Source organism: Bactrocera neohumeralis, chromosome 4 (genome assembly GCF_024586455.1).
Source record: "Bactrocera neohumeralis isolate Rockhampton chromosome 4, APGP_CSIRO_Bneo_wtdbg2-racon-allhic-juicebox.fasta_v2, whole genome shotgun sequence".
Lineage (NCBI taxonomy): Eukaryota > Metazoa > Arthropoda > Insecta > Diptera > Tephritidae > Bactrocera > Bactrocera neohumeralis.
The window spans coordinates 21,714,489-21,741,118 of record NC_065921.1 but is presented as its reverse complement, the minus strand read 5'-3'; the positions used below and the strand labels follow the sequence as shown (position 1 = coordinate 21,741,118).

The following is a 26,630-nucleotide window of genomic DNA, read 5'->3' as shown; positions in this document are numbered from 1 at the left end:
TTTAGAACACATTTCCAAAATATACTACTATCTCAGATAGTACAGATCGGACAAATTGCTCTAAAGCAGGCACTCTATGTTATTCACAGAGGACCTGTTAACACTTTTAAAAACTTCAAGAACTGAAACCCAGTACACTGTAGTGTCTTTCAAGCAGAAGTGGCAACCATCAAAGGAGCAGCGGACGTACTTCTCCGAAGTGCGGTTTCTATTAGGGAGGTGTATATCTACTTTGATGGCAGAGATGCTATACGGACCTTGAGCTCCCTGTCAGTGAGCTGCAAGCTAGTCAAGGAGTGAATGACCTCACTAGCAATAGCATCAACCTACTTCCATATCAAACTTGTCTGGGTGCCTAACCAAGCCGAAATCATCGGGAACCGTAGAGCCAATGAGCAGGTGTTCCACTGTCTTTATGCAAACGGACACCATTGGCCGAATCCCATCAGGCTGGAAACGATCAGGTGTTACTCTGCTTCTTGCATTCGGGCGTTGGATATATAGGTTAGTGTTAGCTCAGCAAGCTTAAGTCAGCAACCAATGTTTATGAAAAAGGACCCTTGAACTACAAGCTATCTTAACTGGGCACTGTGCAATTGGCCCTCACGAGTTGAGGCTAAGTGTTTTGGAGAACGCAAAATGTCAAAAGTTGTAGCAAGGAAGAGGAGATGGAAACATCTCAACACTTTCTCATTCGCTGTCCAGCTGACGTTAGAATAAGAATGAAGCATTTTGGTTACCATATTTTCTACGAACACGAATTGGCACTTTGTCGTTATACAACGTTCTTTTCTTTTCCATACCTAGAAGTTCTGGGCATCACAATACAAGCGCCTTTAGCTGTCTAAGTGGGATTATTCTTGCCCTTTCGAAAAATCAGCCTATTTACCTAATTTAACCTAACGTATGTATAATCATAGGTCAAACCATATCATATATGCTATTCTGGAAATTATAGCAGTTTAAACACATATTTAAGCTCATACCAGAACCCGACAACCCGAAAGTAGTGCAGCGGTTTTAACGAAATAGTGCGTCATCGAGATTTCGTTAAATAAAAACAACAACAACAACAGGAGTCAATAACATTACCGTTGTTGTCTATTGAATCGAGTCGCCATGTTACAGCCGTACAAATACTTCAATAGCTTAGGAGCGGTATACTAGACCTCTTGGTTCTTTATAAAACTTATTCTTCGTTCTTCCTTTTCGCTGTTTGGTGCCAATTGGAGATTCCAAGTGTAGCCAGGTCTTTCCAACGGTGTGGGGGTTTTCCACTTCCGAATACTCTCAGAGCCGGAGTGTTTTCATCCATTTGGGCGATTTGAACTAGCCAACGTAGCCACTGTCTCTTAATTCGCTGAATATTCTCAATGTCGTCGTATATCCCACATCGTTCCATCGAATGCGATAATCGCCAATGCTAATGCGTAGAGAAACATAAATCTTCCCCGGAACCTTTCGCTCGAAAACTTGAAACGTCGACTTGTGACCCGTGACAAATAGAGTTTGGTTATTGTTGTGTCCACTCAGCCCGAAGTAGCCACCTGTTGGTAAGATTTATTCTGCGTTGGATTTCGAGGCTGATATTGTTGTGCTGTTAATACTGGTTCCAAGATAGACGAAATTATCTACGACGATTGTCAACAGTGACTTGGGAGTCAAGTCGCGATTGTGACGAATGTTTGTTTGTTGATATTTCGTCTTGCACTCGTTCACTTCCAGACCCATTTGCTTCGCTTCCTTTTACAGTCTGGAGAAAACAGAACAAATGGCCAATGATATGAATAATCTTTGGGAATCACCTAAATGAAAAATGGATGGTCTATTACGGGACACACAGGATTTGACAGATGCAGGTATTCGCTTATTTCTGGTCATACACTAGAGTTATTTAAACTAATATTTCATATATGTATATAGCAGATGTAGACATCCAGTATACGTAGAGTTAGTTATGAGGTTATTTCGTTGTGATGAACTTACAGTTCGAGAATATTCTAGTTATCTACTTTATTTTCAAATCATATACCGAATATAATTAGTTAGCAAACACATCAATAAAGTTAATGTCTCTGAAGGGCTACTGGTTAAGTAAGGTAAGGGCTGAACTCATGAGCTTTTATTGTATAGTAAAATATTTGACTAAACCACAAAGCATCTACCTTTAAAAGGGTCTGTAGTATTTACTAAAAATACTCGAAGGTAACGAGCTTTTCAATTGTATTAAAAGCTTGATATTTGACTAAACCATAAAAGCATCTATCGGTTCTTTATTTGAAAAGTTAGATTGGTTCATGACATTTACTTTTTGAAGTAATTTACCGCGGCTGCGTCTTAAAAATTTTGGGCAACTTTTTCGAGTTTCGGCCGGAATAGCCCGAATTTCTTCGGAAATGTTGTCTTCCAACGCTGGACTAGTTGCTGGCTTATTTCTGTAGACTTTAGACTTGACGTAGCTACGTAAATAAGCAAAATTGCCGCATTTGGGGTGAAGAGCAACCAGAAGCCGTTCAAGAACTGCCCATGCATCCCGAAAAATGCACTGTTTGGTGTGGTTTGTACGCTGGTGGAATCATTGGACCGTATTTTTTCAAAGATGCTGTTGGACGCAAAGTTACGGTGAATCGATCGCTATTTCGATGCTAACAAACTTTTGTTGCCAAAAATGGAAGAACTGAACTTGGTTGACATGTGGTTTCAACAAGATGGCGCTACATGCCACACAGCTCGCGATTCTATGGCCATTTTGAGGGAAAACTTCGGAGAACAATTCATCGCCTTTAGACTATTTTTTGTGGGGCTACGTCAAGTCTAAAGTCTACAGAAATAAGCCAGCAACTATTCCAGCTTTGGAAGACAACATTTCCGAAGAAATTCGGGCTATTCCGGCCGAAATGCTCGAAAAAGTTGCCCAAAATTGGACTTTCCGAATGGACCACCTAAGACGCAGCCGCGGTCAACATTTAAATGAAATTATCTTCAAAAAGTAAATGTCATGAACCAATCTAACGTTTCAAATAAAGAACCGATGAGATTTTGCAAATTTTATGCGTTTTTTTTTAAAAAAGTTATCAAGCTCTTAAAAAATCACCCGATATTTTCAGCAAATGCTACTACGTAGTTGATGTAAAAAACATCAATAAAGGATGATATGCCTCCTGTGAGGATTGAACTCACGACCCCTGGTTTACAAGACCAGTGCTCTGCCACTGAGCTAAAGAGGCGCTTAAATAGAAACTTACATATAAAACCTGACTTTCTTCGTTATAGTAAAAAACTTATCATTTCTAATTACTTTAAAAGCAATTTCATGTACAATGCGTTAGTCTTGTATGATATGTATGGCATATCTCGATGGCAAAATTCCAGTAAACTTTTCAGACATCATTCTACCTAAATGGCGTCTCACTGCTAGCTTCAAATATATAGAGAGAAAAGCACACTAGTCTTAAAAGCATTGAATCTTCAGTTATTTATTCATTTATTTATTTAAAAATCACATGCCGACAGTCCATAAAATATTTCCTCATACTTCACAAGCATCTACATACATACTTGTACATGTATGTATATATCGATATTCTTAAATTTCCCCGATAGCAAATCTACACAATATCAAATTGCATTTCGCGTTCAATCTGTTGCATTCAAGTCATTCACATTGCACTGCTCTTGACTCTCCTGCGGCGCGTTGCTGCTTTGCATGTCGTGCATGGTGAATGGTCGGGGTATGCCCTCCTGTGACTCTCGTTTCGGTGTGCTCCATGTAAATTTGGAAAAGCTTACGTTTATTTTGCCACCACTTCGCATGCTCGCCCACGGCCGCACCGCTGGCGTGCCAATACGCTGTCCCGTTATGTTGGTGTTGTTGATGGTTGCCGACGGCGGTGTTGACATTTGAGGTGTTGCCTGTGATTTCGTGTGTGTTTCCTTGCGAACACCTACCATCAGCGCTTCACGACGCGCATTCTCCTGAAACTGCTTGACGCGCTCTCTCATTGCCGTTTCGCGTTTTACCTCTTTGTCGATTTCCATACGCCGCTTTTGCTCAAACCGCTCAACCACCAGCTTATCACGCTCTTTATTACGCTCCACAATTAAATCGGAAATCTCTAAACGCTTTTGCTTCAAGTCGTCTTTCGAAAGCTTTTGAAATACCTCGGGCCAGATGCCTTTCTGCTTCTTAACGAGCACAATACGCGCTTCATTCTTGAAAATGCGACAAAAACTGGTCACCTCGTCGATCTCGTGCACCAGATGGCGTTCAAAGAATATTGGTGGATTATTAAATTTGATATATTGTGGTAATAGGATGACATCCGGTTTGCGCGTTATCAGCCGATTCAATTCGATAATTATTTTAATATCTTCTTCGGTTTGTGTTACTTGCACCATGACTGTTGGCTTGTAGACTGACTGTATGCAGACCGCAAAGTTCTTCTTCTGTTGTCTCTCGGCAAGTGTTGACCTCTGTCTGATCTAGGCGAAATCGAAGTGAATAGAAATTGTGTTTTCATTGATTGCTGTCGCTCGATTTTGATTTGTTTTTGACTTCCGTGTTTGTTTTATACTTCAAAGAAATTGTATCAATATTTATTTACTTTTTCTTTCAATACCTGTCTACCGCATTCGATAGATTTATCGACCAAACAATACAGTTGATAGCTTGCTCGTCCTGCCTGGTCGCTTGAGCAGCGAAATGACGACCACCGCTTTGCATAAAAGTTTATGTAAGTAAACACTTACATACATACTTATAATAATATAAACAAGGGGTGGTTCAACAATACACGCAAAAATGTAGAACGATGTGAGTTTTCTGAAGGTATTTTAAATTATTATTCAGTTTACACTCATACATTTTAACAGAAAATTACTTATTAATTACTTAGATATGTATTAGTATATAAGTATTTCTTCTTAACCTCAACCATTACGTTTAAATACATTTCCATCTCTTGAAGTATCGGAGTACAGACTTCTCCAATAAGCCTCGATATATGTATCTCAATTAAATCTTTGTAAAAAGTTAAGTTTGAAATTTTGTTTTTCCAAAGGAATCGCAGTTATGGAATCATTAAAGATGCAAAAGTGTTTTGAGGAATCTACTTTATCACGAATACAAGCATTAGAGTGACACAAAGTATTCAGTGAAGATCGAGAAGTTATCAAAAACTTTCTTCATAACTCCCATGTTCCATCGTCCTCTATTAATGTCGATGATATCAAGAAAGTAAAGCAAGCTGTACTTGAAAATCATCGGGTTGGTATCAGATGCGAGTATTAGAAGATCGCAAAGTCTCTTTTGGATCGATCCAAAAGATTTTAGTTAAGGTTTTGGGAAGAAAACTTGTTGATGGTAGATTCGTACCAAAAGACCTGAAACTTTAGCAAAACCACGTCGAGTTGAGAACACAAAAAAATTCTTGACAAATTAGCTAAGGATCCTGCATTCATTAAACACTTGATTATTGTCGACGAAATGTGAGTTTAGGAATATGATGTCGAAACTGTTCAACAATCTAATGAATAAAGAAGAAATTCGCTAAAAGCACTGAAAGCCTCAAGAGAGACTCAAAGACGTTATCGACTCCATCTCAGGTTGCAAAATTGTCGAAATCAGACAAAAAATTTTCAAGGCATCATATAACGTATATGTGTACCCCAGTCGCTAAGAAATATTATTGAAATGCGAAGAGAATGTTTTTCTAATAACATCACGTGGTTGTGTCAAAAATGGGCAACATAGGGTAAATACTTTCCCTAGCCCTCATATATCTAATATGTATAAAGACTTTCGAACTTAGGGTTGACTTTATAGATCATATATTGACCGATATGTAAGAAATCTTAATGAAATTCGCTTAAAATATATTTCTAATAACAGTATAGTCTTATGCTAAAAGTGGATCATGACAATACTTCCTATATCCCCCACGTACCAAACATAAAAATTTTCAAACAGCCACTTCTTGAATATATACTTTACATATTGGTCAATCGATCAGGTATCTTTGCAAAATTAAGTGAACTTATAAAACAGGGTATACTATAGTTTATGGAATGAAATCGTCCAGTAAATACCTTAGCTCCCATTTCCTACTTATAATGATTTTCGTTAGTTTAGTTGATTTTATGTCCAATATGTCGGTCAGTGTGGGAATTATCCATACAAAATTGCGTGAAAATTACTCTAGAGCATACTTGAGGAATGCCAAACGTTAATTCAATGAGTTCAGAGCTTCCTCGAGCTCCAATGTGATTTCCGTCCATTTAGACTTTTTAACTGATAAATGCAATGAAATATGCTTTGAAGAGTTTATATCGGTTAATATGATGATATTTCTATGAAATTAAGTAGAACGTTTTTCTTAAAAAAAAGGTATTCCTTGTAAATTTTGAAAGTATAAAACGTCCGGTTGCACCGAACTTAGTCCTTCTTTATTTATTTTTAAATAGACTATTTCGGTTATAAATTCATTGACCAAATTCTACAAGTCACAAATCATTCTCGTTCTGCTATATGGTGCAGAGGCATGAACGATGACAACGCCTGATGAATCGGCGTTACGAGTTTTCGAGAGAAAGGTTCTGCGGAATGGCAACGACGAATACCGCAGTCGATGAAATGATGAGCTGTGCAAGATATACGTCTACGTTGACATAGTTCAGCGAATTAAGAGACAGCGGCTACGCTGGCTACGTCATGCCGTCCGAGTAGATGAAAACGCTCTGAATTCGATGCTCAGCTCAGTATTCGACGCAGTACCCGCCGGGTGAAACAGAGGAAGAGGAAGACCTCCACTTCGTCGGAAAGACAAGGTTGAGCAGGACACTTTGAGCCCCCAATTGACGCTCGGGAATAACCGCGTAAGCGGCGCCTACGCCAATAATGAAGAATAAGAAACAGATGTTACTTATTCCTACGACTAGTTGCGTTTTAACCCAAAGCATAGGAAAAAATTTGCTATTACACTAATTTTATACGACTGATTTAAAGTATTTTTTGTACCACCCTTATGCAAGGAGTAAATACACAAATAACTGTCGATACATGGATATCAATGGTAATTGCAATACTGTGCCAAAAGTGTTATTTGCATAACTACATATGCTAATCAAACATTACCTTCTTGAACATTTCTTTTTGCAAGTCTTCTTAGAATTGTGACCTGCTGGAAAAATAATTTTAATAGGATTTATAGTAGCATAGCCAATCAAACTTATGATTTTCTACTCGTGTAGTTAGGTTAGGTTTTTTTGCTTCTAAAGTTGATCCTCAAGAAGGCAATCCAACTTAGACTGCTACTGGCAACTTCCTTGTGAAGCTAGTAAACTTATGCTGCTTCCCCTTCCCTTGTTTATGAGGAATGATTAAGGTGTGACTTTCAAAGAGGTTTAACATTGATTTCGCAAAGGCGGAACAGTTAAAAAGGAAAGGAATTCGTTAAGATTTTTAACGTTACCGCGAGGAAACCTATTGGACAATGATTTGTGAACTTATTGCAGTTAATTGTTATCAAAAACATATTTTTAATTTTTTTTTAATTCTTTAAAATACATTCATTACAATAGCCATGTGGAACGCTATACAGTTCTCTTATTTTTCCAATAGGGCATATCTACTATATTTACTTATCGAAACAAACAAAAATAAGTAAATGTGTTTATGGGGAATTGGGGTTTTATGGGAAATAAATAAGTCATTAGTTGAAATAAAAGGGAGTAAAGGAAATAATTAACTATGCAGCACGTGCAGTTTTTTGCAGCAAGTTGTATACTGATTGCAGGTATATATAATTCTACTGAGTATACTTATATTTTCTTCCTTTCTCCATTAATTTTCTACCATTAATGCCATATTTATTTTTGGAATCACGCATCTAATTAATATTAATATATTTAGTATACTGATTGGAAGCATACACATACCTACGTCAATATATTTGAAACATATTTACGGTGTATACCACAGATATAGCGGTTGGGGTTAAATATGAACCGAGTTCTATGTTTTGTTAATTTCACATGGACTGGTCGGTTTCAACTTTGCGACAAAGCGATTCATAACAAAAAATTATAGATTGCTAGAACCTTTTTTTATGTTCGTGTGAAGTTTGAACTCCATATATCAATTAGTGTCTATGGCCGCTGTTTATTTACGTCACGAGAAATTTGTCTGGCAATTATTGTCATGCAAAACAATTATCGTTGTTCAATTTGCTTGAAGTTTTGTATTTTTGATTGAATCACAGCTTTTATAGGGAGTTTTTTTTACTACGAATACCAGCATATGAGTGACAGAAAGCCTTCTGTGCAGATCTGCAATAATCGAAAAATTTCCTAATGAGCGCTTTCCATTTACTTCACTAAACGATGATAGCATCGGCGAAATTAAAAAAAAAAAAACAGTTTTGAAAATCTTAGTGTTGGAAACAGAGCGATAGTAGAGAACCTCAAAATCTCTTATGGATTGACTCAACAGGTTGGTTAATGTTTTGGGTAAGAAGCGCTTCAATGCAGCAGTCGTACCAAAATACCTAAATCCTTCGCAGAAACAACGTCGAGTAGAAGTCGCAAAAGAGGTGCTTGATAACATAGCTGAGTACCCTACATTGAAATCTCATTACTGGTGACAAGATATGGGTGTATGAACATTACGTCGAAACTGTTCAAGAATCTTGAGAATGCAGCTCCAAAATGAGTCGAAACCGAAAAAACCAATATTCTCTGAAAGGACTGAAGTTATGGAACATTGCATTGAGCTTTGGCATCCTACAACTTTCAGAAGCCCATTTAGAATACGATAGTAAAGATTTGTATTAAAATTATGGAAATATTTTTTTTTCTGGCGAAGTCAAATTTGGTATACTATCTTCAATACGAAGGAAAAAACTGAAAATTTAATTATTTGCAAACATTTTTACAAAAAAATTAAAATTTCAGTGAAAATTTCATATTTTATTTAAATAGTTGTAATCGAAAAAAAATCCTTTGTCCAAGTCTTTAAGCGGTATCCCAAAGACCTGTGTAAAATTCCATGAACATAGGTTCAGTAACTCTCGAGAAATCTTGCCAACCAAGAACAACGCGTTTAAAGACGGCGCACTTAGTACCTAGCCTCGAGCGCACAAGTTCTCAAGGCTATACCTCTGAAACTATTACTCGGATCATAAAGAAAATTTTGGACTATATTCTAGTTGTAGAATTTAATAAGACAAAGTCGATTTTTTGCAATTCGTAAACCCATGTAACCCTTTAAATTTGTCTCAATTGTCCCTAATTGATGAGAATATGGTTACAGCATGTTTCCTCTCACTACTTTCAACAGTTAGGAGGACTATCTAGTATCTGTTATTAACCATTTATGTGATAAAAGACTTATGACCTCAAGACCATTGGTCGATATATGATGGTATACTCCTATTCATAATACTCTAAAAATCCTAGTTTGACCTTTAAACTGGAAAACAGCTACAATAACCTAACACTACAATGGAATCGATAGCATGTGCTCAACAGTAAACGGCTATCTCTTCGAACGTTCTCGCTTCTTCTCTACAATAAACATACCACTTTCCCCCACTAAATCCACAGCGACCATATCAATGAACTGGAAGAAATAATGCGGACAGTAACATTATAGTCGATGACTTTAAAATTCCGACTGTTAATAGTTCTAAGATATTTTACGAACAGACAAAGAAACGTTGTTGGCAATATACAAGGCAATTGGCGGGCCGGTCGCCTAGATGCAGTGAAACGCAGCCAAAGAAGCTTCAGATGTGTCAGAACATTGTACTCTGGACTATATATAATGTTGCCGGTCGAACAATTCACAGCGAGCCCATATGCTTCCGGTTAAAGAACATAACGAACTTCCCTAAAAGCAATATCTGCTGGACTGTTTTTGTAGAAACCACTTTATACACGCACTGATCGTCATTCACTGTGGAGCCAGTAAATTGTGTTCCTGGTGTCACACATTGCAGACGAAAGTTTCGAGTTGCCACGAAAATCTAGAGCGAACCTTGCGCAAATTCGTTCTGGATACTGTATCAGGTTAAACTCTTACTTATCCAGAATCGTCCCGACATACCAAATATATGTTCAGCATGCAACGAGTCCCGCATGGATCTAACCACCTCTTTGCATGCCCTACAAACCCCACTCATCTAGTATACCTCTCCCTACGGTCCGAGCACGTTGAAACAGTGTGTTTCCTGGGTCTGCCGTTAGATGACCGCGATGACAACCAACCTGAGGCTTATCACTCATGCGAGGATTATATAATATAACCGTTACAACAACAAAAACAACCACGGGACAAAGTGTATTCGCTACTCAAATGTGTCTTATTTTCAAAAAAGATTAATCAAACGCATCAAGGTATTCATGATGATTAATTGAATTATTACGACGGCGGCGAAGAACCGGTTCTTTGACTTGACGTATGTATGTATAACCCAAATTTAACAAATGTGTTGCAGCTTTGATATTGCAACATTTCTTTGCAACAACAACGCACAACACAACCCTTAAACGAGTCAAATAAATCAAAAATATCTCCACAGCTCGAGTAGGACACGTGTCCTGCTTCAGTCCTACAAATGATTATCAGCCATTTGTGTTACAAAAGTTGCACATGCGAACACGACATATGGAAAAGTAAGTGAATAAGCGTGTAAAATAAGCAGCCAGAACATTTGTCATAAATGTGCGGCGTCCAACAAGCAGCGGGTACAAATGTAAGTATGTATGTGTGTGTGATTGTGAATGTGTCATGTAAAACTATGTAGTGGAAACGCTGACACTTTGCGCTTGTAAAACGTCACGCATGCGCACAAGCGCGCTGCCACCAAACACCCGTCTCAGCCACAGGCCGCGGCAAATAGCTAACGGGCTATCTATCTGACTGTCTGACTGTGATGGTCATGGTCGTGGTGATGATCATGTCAGCCGTCAATCAAAGTCGTGCAGACAGACGGGTTAATGGTTGTAAAGAGAATGTGTGTGCGCGTGGAATCGCACGCATATATAGTAACTACAATAACAATAACAACGGAGTAATGCAGCGCCAGCTTATAATAGACGAAGTTAGAATAAAAAGCAGGCGGCAAGTGAACGCCGGTGTGTTACAAGTCGCTGGCCGGCCAATGACAGGCGACAACAACAGCAATAACAGCGGGACAGCGACAAAATTAATGGCACAGCTGTTCGGCGGTTCAGATATATTACATATTTGTCGTTATATGTATTTCTCTAGCATTTTTTCTAGCTGCCGTGCCATGTCCAGCCATAGAGGGCAATCATATTGCTTCGCATTTATTCCTCTCTTTAGCATTTATTTTTTGTATTTTCTGGTCACTCGTGACCACAGTTTTTGTGGTTGCCTATTTTGCTGCTTAATTTTCGATATGCATAAATAATAACGGCGTTAACGACTCAAATCATCGATGCTTTTCAGCTGCATTTCTGATTTTATGCAATCAATTTGGATGCTAACAAAAAATGCTGAACACAGGGCTGCTCTTACAGCAGCTCTTTGCGCCCGTCATTATCATCATCTTTACATGTGTTGCAACCTTTCCACCTTTGGCTACAACACACACACATAACACTTCTGTCGTGGGACACGCGATAACTACCCATGCGCTCATTTATTGAAATGCGACATCTATTCTACTACTGTACCAGTGTTGCAACATTTGCCACATGCTGCGTTGCATTTATCGAGGCGTTCACTGTTTGACTGCAGCATTCCAACCCCCATGCAATGCAGCATTAGTCCCCTCGCTGATTGCAAGCCCATTGTTCTTTTGTCGAAGAGATACACGCACAGATCAAGCAACATTTGCTTGTAATTGTTCTGACAATATCGAGATTGAATTATAGTTACAGTTTTGTGACAGTTACATGCGCGTATTGTGACGAGATAAATTTTTTATTGACTGAAATGTCATAAAAAAGAGATAACAAGCGCATGCTGTGTACAAGAATTGAGTGTGTAGCCGAAAACTGAGTACTTTTTAATAAGCAGTGGACATGTGTAACATCCTGATTATTTGCGTGGTTTCCCGCCTTTGTCCGAAACACAATGAAGTTATATGAAGTTATAAATATAGATATGTATACATTTAAAGTGAAGTACAATCAGAGATGTGCCTACTGATTAGAAAAATGTCGGGAAAAAACTTCTAACGAAACTTGTGTTTGCCCTTGAGATTACGCAAATCCAATAAAACTGATTTATTATAGCTTTTATTGTCAACCAGAAGATAGATTCAAAATTTATGAATAATAAATATTTGCTAGCTGTGATTTAATGGTGGTCAGTGGAGTTTAGGGGTAGAATGCAGAAGGTAGGATTCCTTAAGTTTTGGCTTATTTGATTGAACTAAGATTGCTCATAAAACATATAAATATGTATAATAAGAATAATAAATAAACATATTACGACATGAAAACTCGAAAATCGCTGTTGCTAAAATACTCTTCAAATTGTAAAAAATGACCTGCAAAAAGACTAATACTTATAGAAAAGCTAATGTTTTCTCCTATTCCTCCGATCTAAGCTAAGAATTTTCAACTTATTAGACACTGGAATCGAAACTTAAACTTAAAAAAAATATTCGCTAGATGCTGATAGATTCTAATTATTACCAAAACTAGAGATATCGGGAGTTGAAGAAGGAAGCGAGACACATTTCAGACAAAAAAAGAGGGAGGCCGAAATATGTGAGTACGACGAGCTTGACAAGCAGGCCGAGAGGTTTCGTGCTCGAAAATTCTACGAAGAGATGCGGCGACTAACAGAAGGTTTCACGACAGAAGCATACTCTTCTAGAACCCCCCGAGGTGATCAAGTGACTCATGTCCAGAGCATACTGAAATTATGGAAGGAACACATCTCCAGCCTGCTGAATGGCAGTGAAAGCATAGATAATACCAGCATCACACCAGGAGAGGGCGAACCCGATTCCCTAATCGATGACGATGGAGCAGACGTTCCATTGCTCGACGATGAAGCAGTTCGAATAGCAATTACCCGTCTGAAGAACAACAAAGCGGCGGGGGATTGCCGGCCGAGCTATTCAAATACGACGGCGAAGAACTGATAAGGAGCATGCATCAGCTTCTTTGTAGATATGGTCCGACGAAAGCATGCCCGACGATTGGAATTGAAGTATGTTCTGCTCAATTCACAAACAGGGAGACTCCACAATCTGCGCCAACTACCGTGGGATAAACCTCCTCAACATCGCGTATAATTTTCTATCGAGCGTACAAGGGCTGCTATATATATTCTGGCCTAGGGCAACACTAAGTGTTGCCAGGTGCAATCTGACATTTCCATTGGAAAGTTTGACATTTTTAGCATAACATCACTCAGAACGTTTTGTCATTTAATCGTGAATTGTTTTATTTACAGGGAATTAAAAAATTCATCTCGGCCAAAAAATGGAATTAACTCGTGAACATTTTCGTGCGATCATTTTTCACAACTTTCGACGTGGATTATCACGACAAGAGTGCATCGATGAACTGAAATCTTTGTATGGCTATGAAGCACCATCCTATAGCACTGTGAAAAACTGGTACAACGAATTCAATCGTGGCCGACGCTCGCTCAAAGACGAATTCCGTGAAGGTCGTCCAAAAACAGCCGTTGTGCCAGAAAACATCGATTCCGTACGTGAACTGATAATGCAAGACCGTCATGTAACATACCTTCAGATAGAGGCATGCCTATGCATTTCTCCCACCAGCATACATTCGATATTGCATGAACACCTGGCCGTAAAAAAGGTTTGTTCTCGTTGGATCCCGCACAATTTGACAATCGCTCAAAAAAAGGCTCGTGTGGATTGGTGTAAAGAAATGCTGAAAAAATACGATCGCGCTGCTTCAAAAGACGTTTATAAGATCGTCACAGGTGACGAATCATGGATCTATGCGTATGAGCCCGAAACAAAATAGCAATCGACAAAAAAAAAAAAAAAAAAAAAAAAAAAAAAAAAAACATTTTCGTTGATAAATATGCCTATTTACATTATTAGGCCAGAAATATATATAGCAACCTACGTATAGTGTGAAAGATTAAAGCCCACCGTCAACAAACTGATTGGGCCTTATCAGTGTGGCTTTAGGCCTGTAAAATCAAAAACTGACGAGATATTAACCATTCGCCATATCTTAGAACAGACAGTTATAACTTCGAAGTCGTAGATAATTTCATCTATCTTGGAACCAACATTAACACCAACAACAACGGCAGCCTCGAAATCCAACGCAAAATAACTCTTGCCAACAGGTGGTACTTCAGACTTAGTAGGCTTGAGAAGTAAAGCCCTCTCTGTCGATGAATAAGGACCTAACTCTTCAAGACACTCATCATACCCCCCGCCCCCTTCTATATGGTGCAGAGGCATGGACGATGACAACATCTGATGAGTCCTTTTCGCATTGGCAAAGAAAGAACTGACTCGCTGTTATAAACTTGGCTATAATCGCGTAAGCGGTGCCTATGTCAATAAAGAAGAAGAAGAATGTATACGGCCCGATATTGTAAGAATGCTTTCCTGCGAATAATGTAATGAAAGTGCAAGATTTCAATTACTTAAGTCCCAAACATTCTCAGATACTGACACAATCACCTAAAACAAATATACGAAAAAATTTTGAACGAAGAATATTCATTAGAATATGATATATCACAATAATACGGGAACATATGACGCTCAAATACGGCTTAATAATTTAACACTAATTATGGAGGCATACAAAATAGGCTACATAGTGGGATAAAAAGGTTCCCTACTTTTTTACAGAAAAAACGCAGATCCTTCAAATTTAACAGGGAGTGTTTATTATCATTAGAAAGAAAATTCTTTGGCTTTTATTGCTTGAAGACTATCTCTTTCAAATGTTGGCTGCGGCTACGTCTCAGATTGTCCATCCGAGAGTCCAATTTTCGATGACTCGTTCGAACCCTTCAACTGGTAACTGGCGAATGACCAGCTTGATGATTTGCTTCAAGACAAACGTAATTTTAAGAAAAATTGTGTGAGGAAATCCGCAATTGATAACAAATCCAGGTAAAATAATCCATTACTTTCCATTAAATTGAAGTTTTAATTTAATTAGAATAATTCGATTTAGCTGAAATACCCAGTTTTATGGGATAGCTTGTTGCCATTTGAAGGTAATTTCATAATGCCACTATTGGCAAAAAATTGCTATAATCCATTTCACAAGACTAAATGTGAAGATCAGCTCATAGTAGATGATTACCTACGAAACTGCCTGAGAAGTGTTTTAGTGCGAACATTTCTTTTTCTAATGCCACAAAGGATAACCTTGAGAAAATAGTATATTCAGTATGCTCGAGAAATTTAATGCAAATCGAAATATGTGGCTTAAGTTGTTATTAGGAAAACCTCGCCGTATTGACAGTTCTTAACTTAAAATGCCTAATGAAATAAATTATAATCTCTAAATTTGAAATTTCCCTTTTAATTACATAAGTACCTATAGAACATGTGAAATAAAATTTTCTCAGCTGAGCAGTTCATTCTGAGTTGCATATAAATTCTTCGTCGACCCGCAGGCTAGACAACTCAATATATGGGAATGCATTGTAGTAAATAGTTTCAGAAATGCCAGTGCATTGTTGAGAATATTAATTGTTTCGTTTTTTAAAGACTTTTTTCTTAATTTTCATTTAATTTTATTTTACCATTTTCTATTCCGCGCTTGTAAGAGCAAACATTATGCCACTTAAAGGATTTAAATTAAAATAAATTCAATTGCATTAGTAATCTATTACATAGACACAATTTTATGGGTGCTTACAAATGTCTACACGGCTGTCTATTGCTCACCGAAATCATTGTGAATGCAAATCATGTCGCTGGGATTGCTTGTAATGTGCGATTTGGACAGAACGAACTGTTTGAGTGTTTGACAACAACACATCCAACATTAAGAACCTTGTAAACCAGAGGAGCCAGTTGTGCGCAAACAAATGCCGACGAATAAATGTAGGCAATAAATTATCCGAATTACTTGTAAGTCGTGTTGGTTTAGTGGAAAAAATAACAGTATTTATTTTTAATTTATTGTTTGGTATCCTAATGAATTTCAATGCGAGAAAAATTTAAATTAAATATGTTAGACAACAAATACGAGTATACCCGTTGAAACATTAAAGGAATGATGTATTGAAGCAAAAAATAAAAAAAAAAAAAGAAAACAAAAACAAACCGATTTCCTATATTTAGATTCTGAATGAAAACAAGCGAAAGAAAACACTGTTGCCAAATTTCGCCGAGTTATCTTTCTCAACAGTAAGATGGGAGGTGTTGAGAGTAGTTTTGCCATGGGAGAGTAAGAACTGATTTCAACAATTATCTGATGAGAGTTCTCCATTACCATAGATTTAGGCGTTGCATAAACCGCGACGTGAAGAGAACTATTATAATCCATCAATAAAAGTATAAAGTTTTGGATAAATTTGTATCGCTATTAAAAATATAGCTTCTTTCTTTGAGAACACATTATCCTCAATACGAGGGTTGCATTTTATATTTTGAGATTAGATAACAGAATCCCGAAAATCGCTTTATTTTTTCAACATATTGTCAAATTGACGAAGCTCTTTTGCCACTCTTATTCAGGTATCTTCAAAACATGCATTCTGAACACATCACCCATCTTTAAGAAGCCGAAAAACGTTTGAGCTTTTTATTTTTACGTACCGAAAAAAAAGTAATTTGGTGCCAAGTCATGACTATACGGTGACTGATCAAATCGATGTTTTGAGTGCACAAAAATGCAGTTTTTTCAATCGATATGCTATCGCGGTGGTGAAGAGTGATCCGTCATCCGATGGTTTTCCTGATTTCTTGAAAGACAACTGGCAAAGAAATGGTTATGCACCTTTCAAAATTTAATGTTTTGCTTTGTTCTAGTGTTATGGTTGCCACATATCTAGCTTTTCCAAAAATAAAAACACAACAGGCAACCTTGACCTTGGAAGTACTTTGTGTGCGAACAGCTACTGTCCATCCACGATGTATCACCTGTCATGATGTCTGACATGTTTTGAAGCACCAGTATCGTATTTTTTAACACGAGCATTTCTTTGAGCGATTTACAAATTTTGAGCTTTAGCTACAATTAACAATTACATCATGACCTTTTTAGCACAAAAATACTAATTCAGTTCATCGATGCACTGTTGCTTAGTTAAATTCAGTAGACTCGAGAAAGTTGCAACACTATGGTTGTTAAATCCCAAAATATAAAATGCAACCTACGCATCGGGTTTTCCAATAGGGACGCTACAAAAATAGATCGATAGGAACAGCAAAATATGCCTTATTTTTTACATATCTCTTCAGTAAGTTTGCCATTTCATAATGGAAAGATATACGATCCAACAACGAGTCGAAATTATTAAAATTTATTACCGAAATCCGGAGTCAGTGGCCTCCGAATGAGGAAGACCCAAATCACCAAAGACACATACACATCGTTCTCAAGCATTGAGCATCTCTGTGACGTCGTCGTAGCGAATTTTGCGAAAAGATCTTGGCCTACAGCCTTACAAAATCAAATTGACGCAAGAACTGAAGCCACCTGGCCATCAGAATCGTTGTATGTTCGTGGATTGGGCTGAGCAACAACTTCAAATTTATCCGGATTTTCATCGAAAAATCATCTTCATCGATGAGGATCATTTCTGACTTAATGGTTTCGTCAATAAGCAAAATAGTATGCGTTATTGGTCAGGCAGCAATCCACATGCACTTTATGTGAGTCACCATTGAATTCCGAAATACCGTAATTACGGCTTGGTGCGATTTATGTGCCGGCGGCGTCATTGGACCATACTTCTTCCGAGATGATCAAGACCGGCACGTTACTCTGAATGGGGAACGTTGCCACTCAATGATAATCGAATATTTTTGGCCCGAATTGGATGATGTGAACTTGGACAATATGTGATTTCAACAGGACGGTGCCACAAGCCACACAGCGAATATCACAATCGATTTATTGAAAACAAGTTTGGTGTACGTGTTATCTCATGAAATGGCCGCCACAGGAATAAAAAATTTCATTGATATTCCAAACATATTTTGTTTTGTTTAAAAAAAAACTTTTGTAGCATTCTTATTGAAAATCCCGTTAGAAGATGTCAATGTCAAAATTGTTTTACCTGCTCCAGAATCTCAAATCTACTGAAATGCTGAAGAAGTTAAAAAGACATTATAAAATCGTAGAATTAATATTAAAAAGTTACTGACTACGTAGGTAGGCAACTCAGTTGGAATGGACGAGATATAGTCGGTTAGATACTGTAATGCGAATGGCCCTGATTTATGCTAAAGTGTCTCAATTAACAACTTTTGGCTATCTGAAAAGTTTTACTGCTTTCAAGACACGAGTGACTAACGATGGGAAAGAGGTGAAAACTGCTTCGCTGGTAGAATCCGAATTTAGTTATGATTGCGGTTATTAATATCGATAAAACCTTCGCACTAAATCACTATGCAATGAAGTTCATAACAGCCTTAAAATTAGCTGCGGCATTTAATTAATTTATAATTTACGAATAGTGTAATCAAAGAATAGTTAAAAGAGCCTAACCGGCAAACTCTAAAGCCAAACAGCAAAGTTAAAAACAAAAACCAATCAATCACATTTTTAGGTCATTGAATAAAATGTAAATGAAATCTCTACATTTTTCGCACATTTTTTCAACACCGATACGCACATGTTGCTGACAGTTGTTGTTCAGCTTTCTTCCAAGCGCTAAGATAGTAAACAATCATACATATTATTTAACTTTACCAAATTCATAGATATGTATATATTACAAAGTATGTTTTTATGCCGCACAAATCTTGAATTTGTGACCCACTTCCATAAATCGCTCAAGTGTTATTTGTGTTTTTGTTTTTGGTAGATAACTGAAAATATGAAACATGATTTTTAATTGTCAATGCAAACAATTAGTGGGTGGGCACATATAAATTGGTATGTGATTGCTTGTCTTATTCACCGGTGTATTGCCTGTCTCGCATGCCTGGGCTAATGGGTGTCGTCAGCTCCACCTCAACAAGTATGCTCGATGTACGAATAAATAAATAATAATTTAATCAAAAAAGTAATTGTCTCGACTCGACAGTTTCATGGTTTGATGAACTACCAATCGGTTGATATATTGTGCGAATGTGTGTTGGCGAATGCGCACAATCTTATGCTAATGGAAGCTATTGCAATGTAACTCAACTCACCTCAGTATTTCTATTAATGAAGCATGATTTTTGAATAATTTGCGATTACTATTTTTTATTCAATATTTCCCTGAGATATGCTAGCCCTGTAGGAAACTGAGGTACAATCAGGCATTCACCTGTATCATTGAAAGCTTCAATAATGGAATTATTTTAATTTTATTTGGATCTTTATGATTTACATTAAATACAAAATCCATCAAGTTCCTACTTTATTAGTTAGAGTAATGAATGTATATCTTGAACTCGTCAATGAGCCTAAGAATGTTCACATACCTTTAACTTTCAAATACATATAGTATAACTCTAAAAAAAAGTTCGAAGAAGTTAGCAGTCAGATTTGGTTTCTCTTTTTTTTTGCTCAAGTTCTACTTCTAGACATTAAAAAGCACTGAAACTTTTATTTTTAGTTCGTAAAGAATATATGGACCTGATTTGACCGTACGAATATAAAGGAATACAAGCAAAATTTCTACAAAAGCAAACTTTAATAAAAAAAATTATAATTTTTGGTCTACGAGAAACTGAAATTTAAAATACAGTAGTCAGACCCAAAAATCGTGTCGACCGGTGTAATGTAACATTTTTCAGACAAAGGAATTTTTATTGGAAAAACTGAATACTTTGATTCTCAGTTTGCCATGTCGTGAAGTCTTGTTGCTGAAAACAGTAATTTTTTGAACAGGCAATGGCGTATCTCAATACGATTGAAAAAATGTTTCTTAATAATGCCGTTAGACCACAAAAATAGGCTTGTCACTCTGAACAGGACTGACTACTTTCAATGTAATTATAATTTAATTAATCATCAATATTTAATTTGTCGCCTTCAAAGTAATCCCCACTAGATGTAATACACTTATGCCAACAATTTTGTCAGTCTTCGAAACACTTTTCTTAAGAACTTTTTGTGCTGACCTTTAGTTCCTTCTGCGAATTTTGTTTTATCTCTTCGATCGACAGAAAACGGGTTCCATTCCGATTATTGTTGTCTTGTTTGCAACTCATAAACCATGGCTCATCGGCAGTTATAATGCTCTCCATGAGTACGGGATCGGAACTCGCACGATCAATTGGGTTTCATACCCAAAATATCCACCAAAATCATTCGAACGGACTCACGAGAGATGTCGAGCTCTCCTGCCATCTCTCTAACACTTGTCTGACGATTTTCAAGCACCATATCCTTCACTTTTTTAATATTTTCATCAGTTGAAGAGGTCGAAGGTCGTCCAGAAGCATGTCCTCAACGATCTCTCGACTATCTAATGGCTTGTGTTTTTATAAAAACTGAATCACCGCAACGATTTTATCCATTGTAAAAATCGCAAAGTACTACTGAGGTGCACCGATTTAAGCAGATGACAGATTGCGCTCATATTTGAGATAGTAATTAAGTACAATCCTACCAACTTAGCAAAATTCATTTACTTGAAATATCATTTACCCGAGAATTTAATTACAATTTTTGGGTGCTTTTTTGTCACAATGTATATCGGCATGTTGCTTTGGTGTGAAGTGATTCATAGTTAATAATAATCTACGCAATCGGTTAGTAGAAATCCCTCTGGTTCATACTAGCTCTCTACAGGGTATGATTTGTAATGCTTACTTATTTAAATGCCTGACTTTTTTATACATCGATTTAGAATTTTAATTACTTTTGAAATATATACATATGTATATGCACTCATATTAAGGTGGTTCTTAAAAATTTAAAGAGTAAAATTTATTTCAGTCTCATCACATTAAAAATATTGCTATAATGAATAACAGGGGTTAATGTTCGCATCGCTCTATAAGCTCAAGAGAATTTTTTTTATTTAATACCAAAATCAGTAATTGCATATTCCACGATAACATATTTAATGTACTTTTAAAACTAATCGTCTGAAAATCTGTGCTCTTCATCTTGAATGTTTACCAAATTCTACAAATATTATATATAAATTATATAAATTGTGTCCTTGCGAATTAAAATATTTCTGACAACTTTTAGAGACAATATATTGTACATTGTATGTATGCATTAATTGTGTGATGTGTATGGTATATAAATACTGTCTTATTACCACCACACAATTAATGCAAATTCACGACAGTTTTATTAGCAACATATGATTGAATGTGGGATTCTCTAATTGCACAAGTGTATTTTTTAATTATCCAATTATGTGTGATCAATAAGTCAGTCACTTCGTAGTAATTTACCTGCATCAAGCATCAGCCGTCAAGAAATTGAATAAATATTTAGAATTCCTAAATAGAGTTTTATTCTAAAAATTATCTCAGTAACTTATTCTCTATTTAGCTCTCAAATATATAGAATACTATGTACACTACCATTTTATTTTTCAGTAAAATTCAAAGTTTTATTCTTTATCTTGGAAAAGTTATTTAAGGCAATCTGCATTTTTGCTCCTGCCAAAAGGAGTTTTCGATTTATCAAAAAACAATTTAGAAATTTGCATAGTTCCAAAAACCGATTTACATTGTATCTAAAACTTTTAGCTGTCTAGTCAGTTAAGTATTGTCATCGAAGTCATATAACATATTGCATTTCTCACGAGAGCTGGTTCTACGTTGCTTAATTGGTAATGCGGCACACCTAACTTTTGATTAACATTAACACCCCCAACATAATACAATAATAGACAGAAATATAATTTATATCTTTCTTATAAGTATTATATATATATACTCACATACTTCACACATAATTAATTGTAAAGGGTGATATATTTCGAAGTTCTCTACTTTTTTAAAGAAAAAATACAGAAACTTCAAATTAAATGGGGAATATTTATTATCATTGGAGAGAACATTCTTTGGCATAAACGTTGTTTAGGCGTAAGTCTTTCCATGATAAAAGGCCAAACAATACTGAACAAAAATAATGTAACAGCTTGACACGACTCACGCGTGATCTGTCCAAAATAAGCCTATTGTAAAAGTACCTGTACTAGAATTACCCTTTATTATTGTGAAATTTTTTTTTCGTGTTCGTGGGTCGCGAAAACGAGACATATGAGGTTTGTTCAAAAAGTATCGCGTATTTATGAATTTTCGCGGGCTACGTGTGTTTGACAAGAATCGGACGCATGTTGACTATGACAGTCAAAAGCAACGTTTATCGGTGGTACAAAATGTTCTCAGAGAGAAGATGTGAACGATGAAGAGTGTGCCGGACGCTTGAATGTGTCAAAAAATGGCAAAAACATTAATGAAGTGAGGAAAAAAGTATTGGCCAATCGTCAAATCATCATTAAAGAAATTGCTGAAAACTAAACATATCGATTGGCTCGTGCCATTCACTATAAAGCAATGATTTGGGTCTGAGTCAGGCCGCCGCAAAGTTTATATCAAAATTGCTCACTTTCGATCAAAAACGGCATCACATTGACATTACTCAGGAGATGTGGAGCTCGGTCCACGACAACCCAGATCTGACCCCGAGGGTCATAACTGGTGACGAATGCTGAACTATGGCTACGAAACCAAATCATCAATCATCCCAGTGGAAGTTGCCGCATGAGCCGATACTGTGAAGGTATTGCTTAGTTTTCTTCGATTGCAGGGGTTTCGCGTATCATGAGGTTTTACCAAAGGCTCGTACGATCAATAAAGAATATTACCTGCAAGTAATGAGCAATTTGCACGAAGTAAACCACCAGAATCGGCCGGATTTGTGGATGAACAAAATTTTGGTTTGGACCCATGAAAACGCCCCTATTCATGCACGTGTGCGAATATTTGGCCAAAAATAGTACATTAATGGTGATGTAGCCACCGTATTCCCCATACCTAGCCTCTTGTCACTTTTTTGTTCCCAAAACTGAATATGCCCATGAAAGGTCTACACTGCGCTACGCTTGAGCAGATAAAAATTGCCTCGAAAGAGGAGCTAAACAAGATCACAAAAATGACTTTTTAAGATTGAAAACAAAAAGATGGTACAAGTGCAATATATCTGGGGGTGATTACTTTGAAGAGGACGAAATAGATATTCATAAATAAAAACGTTCTTGAGAAATACAGAACTCACGATACCTTTTTGAACAAACCAAAATTAAATAAAAAAAGAAACTTTGCCGTACCCCGTTAGATGAAAAATATGATTTTTGTCTCTCAGTTATCATGTCTAAAAATTTTTAAGGTTAGATAGAGTATGCACGGGAGATAGAAAATGCTGTACAAGTGTTGACAAAATGCTGTAGTAATGTCTTTGAAGAGCTTCACTTTTCATAGGACTCAGATTGAATATTCTTCACCGCGCACAATGTTAATGCCTTGAATAAATTTTAATGTTAAGGCGGATGAAACATAAAATCTGCAGAATCCAGAAACTTGTTGAATGTTGTCTTGTGGAGTTTCACGTGGAAGTGTAATATATCTAATACAGACTTAAGTCCGACAGCTTTTAGGTACATGCTTTCGTCATACATCATCGAACAAACAACAAAGTTGTAGTATACACCGAGATAGGTTCAAAAAAGACGTTCTTTTCCACAACAAAAAAAGTTTTATACCGAAATAAAAATATATATACTATTATATATGTATATAGATGTGCCCCACCTACAATTGACGCTCCCACAAAAGCATTTTCTCTCCTTGAGCATGACATACAAGTATTGCTTCCGAATAAGTTAGTGCTCAAAGACAGACTGCAACACTCGAGTGATTACGCGCTGACCCGACAACAATGACAAACTGTACGTTACGTAAAATTGCAACAAAAAGTCATGTTTGCGCAATCAAGCATTAATATGTGCATTCTATGCTACCAGAAGCTCAATTACATCACACAAAATGCAAAATTTAAGAAACTAGCGAAAACGTTTAACACAGCGATGTACCAAAGTTCGTCAAAAACACAGTGACTATATGAAAACACTTTGCTGTATATTTAAATAAATTTATTTGTTAATCTATAGGTTTAGTAGCTTGCAGATACTTTAAGTCAGCACTTAAGGCCGCATCATTAATTTCGGCCAAGCATTTGTGTGGCATAAGCTCCGACTAAAGTTTCGACTCGTTCATCATTTTGCAATTCACGTTCGTCATTGTCATATAATTCAGCTGAAAGAGCTAATTAGATCGTGAAATATGCTTTCGCTTAGTAATCGAAATCTGTTGGGTGCCTCGGGTGGAGATTTTGCCAACAATCAATGATCTTATGACTCGACAGCGAGTATTGCTCTAAGCTACAGGAAACTTCTACAATATTTTGTACTTTTATTAATTTATGTGCTAATTGTTGATCTCTTTCGCTTTCAAATTAAATTCTCGTGTTGGAAAAAATGAACTAATGGCTGTCACTTGTTAGCTCTGTGGCATCATTGGCAAAGTGCGGCGGGAGTCTACAGTCCAAATGCATATATTTGTATGTGTATACATAAAATATAATATTTGCATGTAATCATGTGAACTGGGTTGAGTTGTAGGCCAATGGATGTTCCAAAATAAAATATGGCTAATAAAAAGCAGTCACAACTCGAATCAAGTCGTGTGGCTGAGACTGTGGAAGATGAAAAAAATATTAAAAAAATAAGAGAAAAAGATAAACAAAATGAGAATAACTATTATTTTTCATTTAGCAAGTCATAAAACAACAAAGTAATAAAACAAAATGCTAAGCATTTGAAGTCTATAAAAAGGCTGAAGCCCTCAAAAGCTTAGAGATGTCAATGACTCTAGACAAAATAGTCAAAATTTTTAATAGAGGGATTTCTTAAATAGTTGCGTCACACAAAATTATGTTTGGTAATGCTAACATAAAAAAATTCTCAAGTATAACTATCAGATAGTAATATATTTTAATAATATGAATAACAATTAAGGAAGGGCTAAGTTCATATGTAACCGAATACTTCATAGTCTTGCAACTTGTCAAGCATAGAAATAATAAAATAAGAAAATTTTTACGAACCAAACCTATTTAAGGCATTTCAATGTGATATAGAACCTTCACTTAAACGAAAAGCTGTATTATACAATTTTTGAACTCTTAAGATTTTATTAAAATAATTACGAGTATATCTAACTTTAAAAACAAAAATTTTAAGAATTATTTCTTTTTTTTTTTTAAACCTGTAAATAAAGTTTTTCGTTTCGCTTCGAATTTAATCATTTTTAATTATACCCTGAACAGGGTACACCAAATTTTTCACGAAGTTTGTAACACTTCAAAGGAAATGACTTATCAGCAGGATGGGCCAAGTCCAATTAGCCATATCCACCTGTATATATAATACGTGAACTAGTCTTGGCGATATAGATCTCAAAATTTTCACAAGTTCTTTTGAGGGAACCGCCGAAACATACAAACTGAAGGATCATATATATACATGTCCTTGTATGGAAAACTTTTGTGTTTGTAGAGATATTTTCAAGAAAGTTGGTATAAATTATTATGCAAGTCAGTAATGCAATCTCCGAACAAATTGGTTAGATTGGATCAAAATCAAGCCGTTCCATCGAAAACTTTTTATGCTATAAGAAATGCATCTGTGAAGGGTATTATTTTCTAGTTTTCATAACATTTCGATTTTTGTGTAATTTTTATACTCAGATTTTGTATATTTCCCTGTGCATTTTCACCTCTACAAATGTTGATTGAAAAAACTAAGTGAAACTGACAAAACTTTGACCATTTAAGTCTAAAATAATTTCAGTTTTTACGTAGGTTGCTTTATACTTTTCGAGTTTTGGAAATCCTAGTGTTGCACAGATGACCAGATGATGATAACCTAGTAATTTCCGCATAAATTCACAAATTCGTATCTTAGTGACAGCTGCAGATGTAATTCATCCATGAGCGACCCTAACTCACAAATTGATCGTAAAGTTTGACATTTACCGACCGATATTTTTGATGTTTATACTCGTAGTAACTTGGAATTTTTATCTCGGCCAAAAAATGGAATTAACATTTTCGCGTCCCAGCAACTGTCCATCGATAAACTTAATTCAACTTTTGGTAATGAAGATTCATCAAGGACCAATGTTTATCGATGGTATGGTGAATCAAATCGAGGTCGTAAATAACTCTAGGACGAATATCGTGGAAGTCGTCCAAAATCAGTTATTATAGTGGGATGGAGACAACTTTAGACATTAGTGGGACTAGCATGCATTTAATATTGCCTGAGTGTTAGATTGTAGAAAAATTTCTTTCACATAGAATCCCACACAATTTTTGAGCGCTCAAAATACCTCGTGTCGATTGGTCGAAAAATGTTAAACAAATACAATAAGGGAGCTTCAAAACACGGCTATGACAACGTGACAGATGATGAATCATGAAGTTCTACGAAT

General features: G+C 36.4%; 1 protein-coding gene and 1 non-coding gene across 2 annotated transcripts; both read right to left on the bottom strand.

The window, feature by feature from the left end:
- Positions 1–3,155: 3,155 nt before the first annotated feature.
- On the bottom strand, positions 3,156–3,227 carry Trnat-ugu (transfer RNA threonine (anticodon UGU)). Its single transcript has one exon. It is a non-coding gene; the product is annotated as a tRNA-Thr (tRNA).
- Positions 3,228–3,472: 245 nt separating this feature from the next.
- On the bottom strand, positions 3,473–4,641 carry LOC126756039 (dynein axonemal assembly factor 4). The gene has a single exon (XM_050468838.1). The coding sequence runs from the start codon at positions 4,396–4,398 to the stop codon at positions 3,637–3,639; it is 762 nt and encodes a 253-aa protein (XP_050324795.1). The 5' UTR covers positions 4,399–4,641; the 3' UTR covers positions 3,473–3,636.
- Positions 4,642–26,630: the final 21,989 nt, after the last annotated feature.